The following is a 13493-nucleotide window of genomic DNA, read 5'->3' on the forward strand; positions in this document are numbered from 1 at the left end:
TTATTAGGACTCCTGCTCGGTTCTGAATCCTAGCTCCACCTGATGTCCTAAATCTAACCTCGATAATTTTATCTGGAGTTACTTTAAGTTTCTGCTCTGAAAGAATAGACTCAGGCAAACTTCAATAGCCTGAACCAAATCTATCAGTGCTAGATTACAGGAAAGCAGAAACTCCCTTTTGATATTATTTTAGTGGTACTTCAATATGAGTCACTTTCTTCCTCCAAGTTAAATAACACCTGAGGGTAGGGAAAAGCTTTGTCTCTGTGTGCCAGGTGCTACTCAGCCAAAGGGGTTTGGCTTCTGACTATAGCTGAACTTCTAGGTGTAACCTTAACAAGTAATAATAATAGTAAAAAAATTTGGCCTCCAGCAAGATCGGTCACAAATGAAGTCCCCAGGATAAGTCAGTCAACAGAAAGGAAATCATCACAGGTGCAGAGTTTAGTTCTCAGTTACACTAATGCCACTTTGTGTGGCATAAAGATAAATGAAAATAAATAAAAATTGCACCAAGACCATGGCCTTTTACTTTCAGTGAAAACTGTTTTAATCTGAATGGCAACAGTTTTCTTCCTCATCCTATTTTCATTACTACAGCTGTTTTAGTGGAATTACAGAACTGGTCAGCTCAGCAAGCAAAGCTCATTTTTTTCCCCTAAACTAGCTGACATTTTGTATTAAGGGCAGAGTAATGAAGAGTAAGGATCTCTGAGAACCCTTTAATGATCTTATCCCCCCACTTCTCCTCTACCCCTCAACACACTAGTAACCTGCTTTGAAAAATGAAGGAAAAAGTCAAACGACTCAGATTAAACAACTCAAATATTTGCTTGAGGTTGTCTATTTTGGCCAGTGCTTGATACTTGGGCGTTTTAATAAAAATCTTTCTGTCTTGCATGTGGACAAGAAAGCAACTTATAAACCTTTAGCAAAGAAGGCACCAAATTAGTCTCCCCAGCAGCCTTTGAGGGCAAGAATCTATGCCACAAAAGGCCCGATTTTTCCTTCAACACAGACCTCAAATTACAGAGAGGTGTACTTCCACTTTGTTTTACAAGTAGCCAGAAAAGCGTGCATAGGTTATTTCCTTTGAGATACCTAACAGGATGAAGTACAGTGTCTAAACATGGAGAGAAATGACACACAGCTCTTTCTGAACTTCTACGCTATTCCTCGAAGTGTATAGCTATCTCTAGCTATGTTCAGAATTATTTTTCCAGGTTCATTTCAATAGAAAATACTTCTTTTTCTTTGTACATAATCCTATGTTCATACAGTATATGATGGCCCTAGAGAGCCTTATTTTCACCAACAGTGTTTATTATTTGCTTTTGAAAACATACAGCCATTGATTTTAAACTTTGAGGTTTAAGAGGAGCAGAAGTTGGGTAGAAATCCAGAGAGTACTCCAGAGGGACAAAGGGAGTTTTTTTTTTAAGTGACAGAAAAAGGACAAGAGCAAAATAAAACAGCACATACACATCAACTATCGCAATCTTCTACTCCTAAGGATAGCCTTAAGTTTGCCAGCTCTCCTGCTTAACCCTCCCCCATCCCCTGAACAGACAACAGGTTTGTTTTTAAGGATTAACCAGAACCCATTTTTTTCTCCTAGGATCTCTTGTTTCACTGCTGTTAGAAGGATAAGGGTGGGTGATTGACATTCAAATAAACTGAAATATGAGCTACAAGTCTCCCCATTTTTGAGAAGTGGTATGTCATTTTGATAGCCAAGTCCTGTTCTGAAAAGGAACTCAGATTCCTTTAGCTACAATACATCCAAATACTGCAAGGATCTTAAAGCTTAAATCAACTGTCTGGTGTCCCGAAGATCTGGTTCCCAAAACTCAAATTCCAGCCTAATATATCATCTATTCTGTGCCAGTCTCCTAGAATTAGAGAATCAAAATCTTGTCATTAATAGCCCAAGAAAAGTTGGGGACCCCCTCCAAACTTGCTCGTAAGCAGCAATGTCTAGAAGTTGTATCACAAAGACCTGCAAAGAGCACTAACCCCAAGCTTTTGTCTGGCCTTATTTCATCTTCAGAAGAAGCTACCCACGGGCTGTTACATCTCCCAGCCCTAAGGTATTTCTAGTAGCCAAAGGCTTAAATTCTTAGTGGGGCCTAAGACATTCCCTCTGAAATTTAATGCAAGTTGACTATATAGTTCCCTTTGGCCCCTTTAAAAATTGCAACAGAGCAGAACAGAGTCAGGTACTTCTGGCCCACATTTCAGCATTCCTTTAAACATCTGGTGAACAACAACTGCTAGCGTAGCTCTCTAAACCAAACAAAGTCAGTATGAGCTCAAAAAAATATTTCTCGCTACAGTTTATTTCAAGGGTAAAGCTCCGTTTTCGGCAAAGCTCATATTCAACAAAATACTCTGTATGCATCCATTTTTAAAGAAAATATTTTATTACATTACGGGAAAAAAGCATAATCATCCAAGTTCATATTGTTAAAAAAATTGAAAATTTATTTTAGACAGCGTGTCGGTATATTCTGTTCCACATGGGAATGATAAGAAGACTCTATATCATTACTAGATATTGCACAGTCTGAAAGAAACAAAAACAAATCACATGATCTTGGGAACCATCTCACATTATGAAAAACCTACAAAGAAAACATTAGAAAAAAAAACAAAAAAAACCACACAATCCTTTCTTTCTACAGTAGCTTTAAGTTTATAATTCTTGGAATGACCATATTCCACTGAAGACCATCTCAGTGACAGGAAGCTTCATTTCAGCAATCCCTTGTGCAAATAAGATTAATAAAAAAAAATAATAATAATGCAGATAAGTCTTTTGATATCGTGTGGGTTGCAATAACCACACAGCTGTTAGATCCCTGCCTGGAAAAACAAAACGGGGAAGGAGAAGGAAGGGGATTTAGGTCATAAGTTTTGCCTGCAACTCCATCTCTGCCGCCCTTTTGAGTGCAACATCCACCAGTAGCTGAAATCCACTAAAATCCTGGTTAAGGTCTGGTGGGGTTGGAGGAGGAGTGTTAAAGAGCCCACTTTGTGCATTTGCACCAGGTCCCAGTTTAGATGCGTCCTCATGGTAGGAGATGGAGTTGTCTGTGAAGCCGTTGGCTGGGGGCTGCTGCAGGTCCGTGGTCTGGCCTACATCTGCTGGCTGGCAAAAATGGAAAGGGGCATCTTTCAATGCAGTCACGGTTGTGTGGCAAATCACTGATGGTCGAGCCAGGACTGATCCTGGGGAAGCAGGTTTAGAAGAGGGCACAGTCTTGTTGAGTGCTGTGGTAGCAGGAAGGAAGGAGTTCTCCTCCAGCAGTGGAATGTAGTTCTTTGTGCTCACGGAAGACTCCACCAGACCGCCCTCAGAAAGCTTGGTCCCTCTTCGCGAGATAGTGAATTGATTTGGGTCTTTGCCATCCTTCCTCAGCATGTCAGGTAAAAGCCTGCGGCGTGCATTGATAAACCAGTTGCAGACCTGGGAATATAATGACATCTTAATTTCTGCCTTCATCCATTTCCAACTATGTGCCACTAGAGTCATTTGGTTAGATTAATGAATCCCTCCAAGCAGTTTCTTTAACTGCAGAACAAAAGAGAGACCTACTGACAAGTTCTGACATGCCTTGCAAAGACCTTTCCCTTGTCCCTGTTCTACCCCCAGCTCCCCACTCCTTTTACAAAAAGCCCCAGGAAATCTGAAGACTGCTAGCCTGAACTGAAAGGTTTAGCTTTTAACTCTGTGCACACACATTAACCTATTAGCTATTGTTCCCTACACTTAGGTTAATTAACAACAGGAAAACCTTTTCTCTCTGAAGAGAGCCACTCCTCCCACAAATAGTTACTGATTTTCCTTGTTCAACCGACTGTGTCGACAGACATAACATGAATTACCTCATTTAAGTTTGTCCTTGTTTAAATATCAAACCAGTTTCCTGGGTGATACAGGATAGTTTATAGTTTAACGTCTTTTTTGTTTACTATATAAAGGAGGTTTTCTTTATGATGTTACATTAAGGAAATTTTATTTAATAGTCAATTACGAAATTTGTACTAGAGAATTAATCTGGAGAAATAAAACCCAGTAGTCAAGAGGAACGCTCTGTATTTACCATCTCTCAAACCCAGGGTTTATACAAGTTTTCATGCAGCCACTTTCCCATGAGGTGGAAAGCAGCAATTTTTACTAGCTATTCAGCAGAAGAAAGATGATCATAGAAGACAAATGACGTGTCCAGGGGACCTCACAGCTGTCAGTGGCATAGCCCCTGGATGAGAATCCAGAACTCCCAACCACTTAAGAGCCTGATCACACCCACAGTAATACACTTGAGTAGCTTTATCCATACAGGTTGTTCCACTGATCTTTATGGAAGTAACCATACAAATAATTTTATATGTGCATGTTCTACAGAATGAGCCTCAAGTTACAGTTTTAAAAGTGAAGAGTTATACTTTAAGCTGTGTAACTATCACCATAAAAGCTCTGCTGACAAAAAAAATAAATACTTTCTCCCCATAACAAATTACCCTATACACTTTTATGTCTTTTGGGCCCCGGTCCTGCAAAAATTAACAGACATGTTCAAACTCATGACTGACTGTTCTCCCCAAAAAGGCAGTTTTATTCCCAATAAGCAAAGATCATCATGACACAGTACATTTGTAGCTAGAACAGTATTTCTCCTCACAAGTGACATCAGAAGAAGAGTGAGTAACAGTAAGAGGAAATGCCACATACAGTGTAAACATTGATATCAGAGACTAGACTTCAGGTAAATTAGGAAAAGGGAAAAGAGATCATTTAAAGCAGGAGAAATTTTTTGTTTTTTTGAATACCTGTAGTGTGGAAAGGTGTGTTTGTCGGGATAACAGCGCCTTTTCTTGCTCTGAAGGGTAAGCATTGTATCGGTGCTCATACAGCCAGTCCCGAAGAATCTGCACTGACTCCTTAGGTAGGTTGCCACGTCTCCTCCGTTTGCCAGAGCCAGCAGAAGAGGAAAGATCCAGTGGGACGTCCATAGTGTCATCATCCTCTGTTTCGCTGCCCGATATTGCAACTACACCTACAATTATAAAAAGGCAAGAACAATCAGCCTCCTAACTCGGTAAACTACTTTACTTCAGCATTTTCTGGTTCAGACACTTTCTATTATATTAACCACCTTTACTGTGAATCAGGCTACAGCCTCCTATACAGGGGATTTGTCCAGTAGCGTTAAACTTGTCAAGCTGTGGCTTCCCTGTCAGCTGAACAAAAAGTAGCATCAATGGTCTGTTCCAAGGGGAATTCTTTTCCATAAACCCTCATTTTCATGTTCCCCTAGCAACCTTTACTGCATGTTATCAGATAGCATCTATCTAATGCCAATATCGTACAAATTTGCTTGCTATGGTATGCATCCAACACTCTTTTCTTCAAGGATAACTATCCAGTGACTGGGCAAAAAGCCAATAGGCAAGAACTTAAAACCCATACACCCAACTCAAGCGATGGGTTATTTAATTACTCCTTAATATGCTGATGCCTCCCTCTTGGGAGAGATAGCTGGTAGGTTTTATAAGTTAATAGTTCATTACACATCTATTAATAAAAACTGAATCAAAGAGGAAAAGAAGAAAGGGAAAACTGTGTCTGCCCCCCATCCCACATGAATTTTCACTTACAAAAAGAAAAAAAAAAGCAAGAAAAGAAAAAAGTGCAGAAAAAGCAAAGAACAAAGTGCTTAACTCATACTGAGTCCACCAGTGTATCAGGAGATGAACTTTTGTTATTTAATTGTACTTCTGTGTCAAAGAACTGCAATCATTTAATGTTTTTTTAAATGTTCTGCTTTGAATGCATCCTGATTATTTTTTCAACTTCAAGGTTTTCCTATCACATTTCAATCTGTGGAAATGTGTGCTTTGTGCTGCACTTACTGTAAAGGCTCCAGATCTACAAGTTAACTGCACATCTTTTTTTCCCTTCAGTACAAAGAAAGGAACCAATTTTAAAATTTCATTCATCCTTTATATATACACCATACTACTACTTATCTGAAGCTATGGAATGTAAATAGAATAAAATAAAAATTGAGTATTTTATAGTCCATAGCTGGGAAGACTACAGTTCTGCTCCTTTGGTAGATACACAAATCACTGAAGAAACAAATAGCACTGTAATATACAGAGAAAACCATGCTTTAGCTTTAAATACTTTAAGCTCACCCAAAATTTTAAGAATCTTGCAAACTATATATAAATCTAAATAAGAGATATCACTCATTTCAGATAGTACAATCCAATGCTTATTTTGACTCAAAATACATTAGTTTTCTGAAGCATTTTCTAGAAACTGTAGAAGGAAAACAAGTCCTTAGGTCACTTTTTTTTTTGTTCTGAACCTGCATTTCATTTAGGGGAGAAAAAAATGAAGGAACTTGCTCACTCATAACAGCCATCAAAGTTAAACATCAAAAGTAAAAACTCTGTGGGGAACTACCCATATTTTAAAAAATGCTGCTTTATCTAAGGAAAAAAAGTCAGCCTCAAAATATGGGAAGTGTGCCTGTGAAATATAAAACTCTATTTATGTCCATTAGTAAAGAGATAGAAGGAATAAATATAATTTTAAAAAGGCGAGTGGATGCAAGTTTTGCTCAATACTTAATTGGGGGGAGTAGGACCCATCCCACACTTTCAAACTGTAGCCAAAGCTGACATCATGAATTCTTCTTCCTTCCCCCCAATTTAAGACTAGCCCCAATATCCTTAAATTTAGTTATTCAGATTTCAATGCATATTTTTGGCATGGAAGCATTCCCAGTAGCACGATCAATCTGCAATTTGTCTGGCACAGTTACTTTAGTAACTTACATAGTATTGTTTTCATTCTCTCAATTGCTGATTTATGTAACTAACAAACAGCAAACTGTGAACATTACAGCTGAATATACATTTTTCCTGTGATGATTAGCTACATAAATTATCCAGTCATAGAACAGGAACAATAGGATACTTTTTAAATAGCCAACACAAGATAAACACCAAATTATGCAAACAGATCCTTAATTCATATAGAAAGTATGTCAAGTTTACTTTATTAAGAGTCTGAGCAAAACGTATTTTACTCGTAACAGCTTCAAGGAAAGTGCTGTCATGCTTGCCATTCAACCTGAAAACATGCCTTGCACAATGGGTTCCTGAGCCACGAGTAGCACTGCTTGGAACAAAGATCACGCACAGATAACATGATGGCTCTGCAAAGCAGCTCATCCCTTTTAAATTGAGTTTAAAAGCTAGCCTAAACTAGCTTACATTATTCAGACGGTGTTTTCAAGTGTGCTGTTCTTGTTTGTCAGAAACTAGAAGTGTTACAGCACTTCAGTGGGTTGGGTTTTTTTGTTTATTTTTAAATATAATAGGCAGCAAGGCAGGACCTTGGGAAACAGGGAGAGGCAAACAGTGAATGTTGGAAATAAGAGGGAGGAGAAGCCAAAGAAACTACTCCTGTGAGGAAAATTAGGTGCGTAAGAGTTTGTAAGCTGCATTTACATGGCATAACACGAAATTCTCCAGACACATCACCACATTTGGAAAAAACCTCTCCGAGATCTCATATGCAGCTCAAAAACTCCACTGAAGCCTCTCTGAGTTTGAAAATGCTGATTTGACAGCAAAACTGGTTTTAGAAGTGCTTTTTTTTCACCTGAAAAACAGCTTGACAAAGTACTGTCTAAAAGCCAACCACATGAAATCTTTGTTTCGCAAATAGGATCTCCTGCTATTGCACTTCTAAAGTAAAAGTTGCTGTCTGACTAACTGCAGCCTACCGAGTCACAAGTGAATCAACACTGGAGCCTGCCCTTTGCCCCGCTTACTCGGTGTGTCATATTAATTGACAGAGCGAGTTAGTGACACAAAACAGGTTTTGGTTAAGCAGGAAAACCAGTGTGTTACAACTTCTCCTCATTTAAATAGACGACCAGCCCTCTGAACCTTCAGCAGACATCTCTAGCCCGGTACAGACAGAGCACCAACAGGAAGTCATGGCTAGAAATCTCTCACTACCTCAGCTGATATTTTTTACTAGAGCAGGAGCCACGTTGTTGCTGTCAAGGCTCTGTTTTCATTAAAGCATTCCTGCTGATTACAACCCAGCTTTGTTCTTCCTTCTTGTTAGTAATCAGGCTATTCGCTGGTGGTTTCCTGTTTTAACAGGGCCCAACTGAAAAGGTTCCTGGCTAGGCTCCACAACTGGACCATTGGCTTACTGTTATTTACACCCAGAATAAAGGCTTGTGGACATGCCGAGTTGCTCCAGCTGACCTAGTAATTTATTTCATCTTACAAGCAGGCTAGTGTCAGGTTACTCTATGCTTTCTCCTGAACACGGTTAATCTGAACGGAAATACTGCTTTCACACGACTAAACTAAAGCAGCGCAAGTTCATCTGTAGAGAGGTCTAAGAAACAATACAAAATCCCAGTCCTCAAATCCTGCCATCTTCACTTAGATGAGCAGTCCCTATTCACTCCAAGCTATTCATGACCTAAGAACTGTGTGATCAGCATCCTGTCTTTATAAATGACTTTACCTTCCTGGCTTCCTAGCTGAAGTCATAGACATGATTGAATGCACCACTGCATTGTATCACAGCCCAAAGACTTCACAGGTCCTCCTGTAATCAGCTCAGGGAAGATTACACCTCGAATCTCACATACAATGCTAGGCTCAACACCCAGCAGTTAACAGCTTGAAACAACTTGAGAAAAAAAGTACAGTGATGACTAAAGTTGATTTCAAAATAAACTACCGATACTTAACAAGGCATGCTGAATACTTAAGGAGGAGGACAAAGTATTTAGAGAGAGGCTGAGATGGAAGTTAAGCAAATGAGAAACTTAGGCTGAATATCGGGAAAGCCATCCTATTGTGTCGAGGAAGAGCTTCAGAGGAAGTGGCAGAAGCCAACTGTTGGTTCAAAACAGGACAAAGTATACCACAAGACGCAATCGCTGCCCTCCAGAAAAAATCACCTTAAGAAAAACCTCCCCCCCACACACTCTCAGGGTTCTGTGAATTTCTTAAGCTGGATGTTTGTGAGCACAGATAAATACAACCAGCTCCCATCTAAGGCCCCAGTCCTGTTGTGACCGACTTCAGTAGGATTCCTCACATGTATGAACTTGAACACATACCTGTGTCTTTGCATGATTATATTCTAAATCAGTTAATTAACAAGCTGAATATGTTCAGTGTGATTGCTATCAGACTGCTGTTATTTATAAATGAAACTACCCACAGAATACTCCTCAGGGTTTTAACGCACAGATTGTTAGTTTTAAAAAAAAGAAACTTAATAAAATTTAATATGAATTTAAAAACCACCAAGAAATATAAATTAGTTTAAAATTATCCATAAGTAATCAAGAACGATAGGGATGCAGATGGGAATTTCCACAGTAACAACTTTTCCTTTGAATCTGCTTCATAATTGAGGAACCAGCTTGTTTATTTTCCTCTGCATTTCACAGTTTGAGCTCTGTTGCTTCCAAAACAGCCAGACTTGGCCATGCTATACAAATTTTTTAAAAACAGGATTCTTCTGGGACTACAAGAAAGAAATCTGAAACAAAGTCATTATTTGAAACTTCTTGAATACGCCTCAAATGCCAAGCTACGAATAACTACAAGCCTAACCTTTAATGATACAGAGGCACCCCAGCCCTAACATCTTTCTAAAAGTTTCCATCTTTGTCTCTTCACCTTCTAATTCCTGCCACACAAACCCCCGGCCGATGGCCCCTCTCAAAAGTTCTTCCTCCAACATGTCACCTTTCATTGTTTCCATTGTTTCAACCCAGAACTTCCAATCCCCAAAGCAAATCTTCCTCTCACTCACACACACACACAGATCTACACACGCATACCTAGAAACTACGTCAGCATTTTTCACACACATTTATTTCGGGGGTGTCAAGAACAACAGTTGAAAGTGCAGGGAGTTTGGTATTTCAACAACCAGCAGCTGTCCTCGGGGAGAGAAGTCTGAACAATGGAAGCAACAGCAGACAGGAAACCAGCTCACCACTGCTGTGCAAATAGGGAGCATAGGAATGTCCTAAAAATAACTGGGCTAAATTAATTCAGTGAAACCATAAGAAAAAAAAGCTTGTAATAAGGTTAAGAATCTGAACGCACCTAAGATGACTGAAACATTTAAAGTCAAAGCTGTCACTGTCTCTAGGTATAGAAGGCTGGGTTTGGTATGCAACACATGTTGTAATCTAAAAATCAATCCAGTTAGTTAACAGACTGAAATCTGTGGTGGGGCCATAAATACAAAGTTCCAGCCAGAACTCTGAATTCTTTGCTTCTAAACAACACCCTGCCTGCTGTTCAAACTTTGTCTTTGTGCCTTAATTCCCTTTGTGTGCGCTGCTCTTAAATGAGTGGCAAGTCCAAAGCTTCTTACGAAGCCTGTAAACCATATTAGTACATCACGTTTCCAGCAGTCCAATGATTTCACTAACTATATATGCATTAATTGCTCCAGGGATATTAACAATGAGCGAGACTGCCCTACTATAGAGCCGCAGGAATGTGTAGTAGGGGGAAAACAGCACAACTCTCGAGTAGCGAACATGCGCACTACTTCCTTCTGACCCACTACTTTGGATAATTTAATGGTCTTTAAATGCAAAAGGCTCTTCACCCAGTCCGCAGATCGGTAAATCACAACTGAAAAGATACCCGTTTCCTATAAATTCCTCTCCAACCTTCCTCCCACCCTGGCACATGTATTAAATGGGAATGCATTAAACCCGAAAGCACGTCGCACGTCTTTGTGGTCAAGCTCTCATTTAAAGGCGCATAAAGCACTATAAACGCAAAGAGTAACAATCCTCTAACTACACATAAAGTTTGCCTGTGTGGAAATTAACACGATAAAACTTAAAGAACTTCTTTGTTCTCCCTCCTCCTCCTCCTCCTCTCAACCCCAACTGCGTGGAAACTTTTTTTTTTTTTTTTTTTTTTTTACTATTTGCTATTTTAAGGGATAATGGAGAGAAGGAAAAGGCAGTAACCGTTACCAACAGCACAGCCGGCGGAGGAGCAGATCGGTTTTTAAACTCTCGCCGCGCTGCCTCCATCCCCCCAGCACACACACACACGCACACACACACACACACTCTCACACCGCTCACACGCGCGTGCCCGCGGCAGCCCGGCGCCCGAACAAAGAGTGCCGAGCCGGGGCGCCGCTCCGCTCCTAGCTGGGGCGGCCCGCGTTTCCCCGGGTAGAAAAGTTGCGAAAACGCCTCACACCCTTGCCCGGGGTTACGGGGCTGGCAGAGTTTGGTGCAGAAATGACACCAAAGAAAAAAGAAAAAAAAAAGACCCACACAAAAACAAAAAAAGGGGGGGGCTGTTAAAAGAGGGAAGGCGGAACAGGCTCCGCGGAGGCAGCGAAAACAAAACTTCTCCGCGGCACAAAGCAGGCGCTGGGGCATGTTGTTGACAGTGAGCCAGCAGCATGGAGACGCGGCCGCGTCCAAACAACAGCCCCGCATGTTTTGTCTGGGAGCGGAACATCAACTGCCATCTTCGACGGGAGCTCGGCCCCGGCGGGGGGGAGAGGGTCGGAAGACGGAGAAAAGGGGCGAGAGGAGAAGGAGAACAGGCTCCGTTTCCCTTGGCACCCCCCCCCCCCCCGGCAGTCAAGTCCTCCCCGAGGAAAGCACAGGGCACCCCGTTTTCTCCGCAGCGGCGGCAGGACGGGGGTCGGGCGCCCCTCGCACTCTCTCTCACACACACACTCACAACTACCTTTTTTACTTTTCATCTTGATCGCGAGGACCGAGCCGCTGCTCCCGCTGGACACCAGGAGCGAGGGGCACCCGCTCGCCGACCCAAGTTTCTCTCCCCTCGGCCGGACACTGTCGCCCTTTAAACTCGGCGAGGTGGTGGCGGTGAAGGAGGAGGAGGAGGAATCGCCGCCAGGCGAGGAGCCCGGTGCCAGGCGCCTGGTCCGGGGTCGCGCTGCTGTCAGCGGGCACCGGCAGGGCTCTGCCTAGCCGGGGGTTTTCTGGCGGCGGCTGTTGCCGGGGTGGGCTTCCCTCCCCCTTCCCCTTTGTTCCTTTCTGCCGATGATTGGCCCCAGCTTGTTAAAGTGAGAAAAGGCACAAGAGGAAAAGGTACACAAGGTCCTCCCTCCCCCCACCTTCAGCAATGAGTAAGAGAGAGTAACCGAGGGCTACGCTCGCACTTGCTGCTGATGTTGCTGCCTCCTCCTCCCGCTCGTCTCTCCTCCCCTCCTGCGCTGCTGTGGCTCTGTCAGATAGGAGGGGAGAGCGGGGGGGCCGCTCGTACTCACTCACTCACTCACGCACATACAACTGAGAGTGGCGGGCCCGGAGCGCAGGGGGAGCCCTCCGCGCCTTCTGCTCCCTCGCCTTTCTTCCAGGCAGGCGTTTGATCATTAAACTGGAAGGAGAAGGGGGCGAGGGGAGAGATTTTGACAGCTGCCCTTGACTAGCCTCCTCCTGTTGCTGCCTGGATGAACCACCCGCTCCTACGCGTGAATAGAAAGGAGAAGAAAGGAGAGTGTGTGCGGCAGGAGAAGGAGCCCTGCGAGCACCCGCATGCCATTAAACCAGCCCGGCTCCTTCCCCGGCGCGGCACGGCGCGGGCCACGCCGCCGCGGGCTCGGGGGCAGCCGTTGCCGGGCCGTTGCCGAGCCGGGCGGCCGTTGCGGGGGGGGGGGGGGGGGCGGGCAACCCTCGCTAGTTGCTCTTCGCCATCCTCCTCTGCCGAGGAAGGCGAGTCCCGTTTCTGGGGTTGTTTTTACATCAGTTCGTAAAGGTTGTTTTTCTCCTCCTTCCCTCCCCCCCCCCCGGTGGATTTTGCTGTGACACATGCTCATGGCTTTAAAGAGAAAAAAGTCTCACAGCTTGACTCATCCCTCTTAGGCAAACACGTGGTGCAGCAACAGTTTATTTTCCTCTGAGATGAGAAATACAGGACTTTTGAGCTGCTTGTTCATCTAGGGCTCTGTCCAACTTCCCACTGAGCTCTTTCCATCGACTCGAGGGGAAACTGGCGAGAGCCCTCCAATAACAAAGGCTGCTCCGGCGGCGCTTCTTTGTGCTCTCCCGCACCCCCTTGCAAACCGAGGTTTCTGTCAGACCCGGGCAAATAGAAATACCGGCCGTAAAATTCCAGGCGGAGATTTTATACGCGAGGGTTTGGCGTGGAAAGTAAAATAAGCCGCCTTACCCTCGAAAAAGGTGTGCAGATGCAGCATGTTTTTATTCACAGGAGAGTGTGCTTACATACTCACTTTTGCACAGCCACGTGCTTAACTGTTTTTGAACGAAGAGGAGTAGTGGCAGGCACTTCGGTTTTGGAAGCGAGTGTTTTGAACGATTGATGTCTCTTTAAAAAATAGATTCCTCTGGCAAAACAGGGCTCATTTCTTCCTCCACCCTCCTGTCTGGCCGTGTGTACATCCA

The 13493-nt window shown here is 43.0% G+C and overlaps 1 protein-coding gene across 2 annotated transcripts; it reads right to left on the reverse strand.

The window, feature by feature from the left end:
• Positions 1 to 2404: 2404 nt before the first annotated feature.
• TGIF1 (TGFB induced factor homeobox 1) lies at positions 2405 to 12391 on the reverse strand. Of its 2 annotated transcripts, none has more exons than XM_026122851.2 (3): positions 12248 to 12391; positions 4834 to 5060; positions 2405 to 3469 (listed from the first exon to the last, which is right to left on the reverse strand). In XM_026122851.2, exons 2-3 carry the CDS (start codon positions 5014 to 5016, stop codon positions 2903 to 2905), a joined length of 750 nt encoding a protein of 249 aa, XP_025978636.1. In that variant the 5' UTR covers positions 5017 to 5060; positions 12248 to 12391; the 3' UTR covers positions 2405 to 2902. The 2 variants fall into 2 exon arrangements, with proteins under 2 accessions (XP_025978636.1, XP_025978635.1); XM_026122850.2 differs by lacking the exon at positions 12248 to 12391 and adding an exon at positions 11809 to 12241.
• Positions 12392 to 13493: the final 1102 nt, after the last annotated feature.

The sequence above is a fragment of the Dromaius novaehollandiae genome, chromosome 2, assembly GCF_036370855.1.
Source record: "Dromaius novaehollandiae isolate bDroNov1 chromosome 2, bDroNov1.hap1, whole genome shotgun sequence".
NCBI lineage: Eukaryota > Metazoa > Chordata > Aves > Casuariiformes > Dromaiidae > Dromaius > Dromaius novaehollandiae.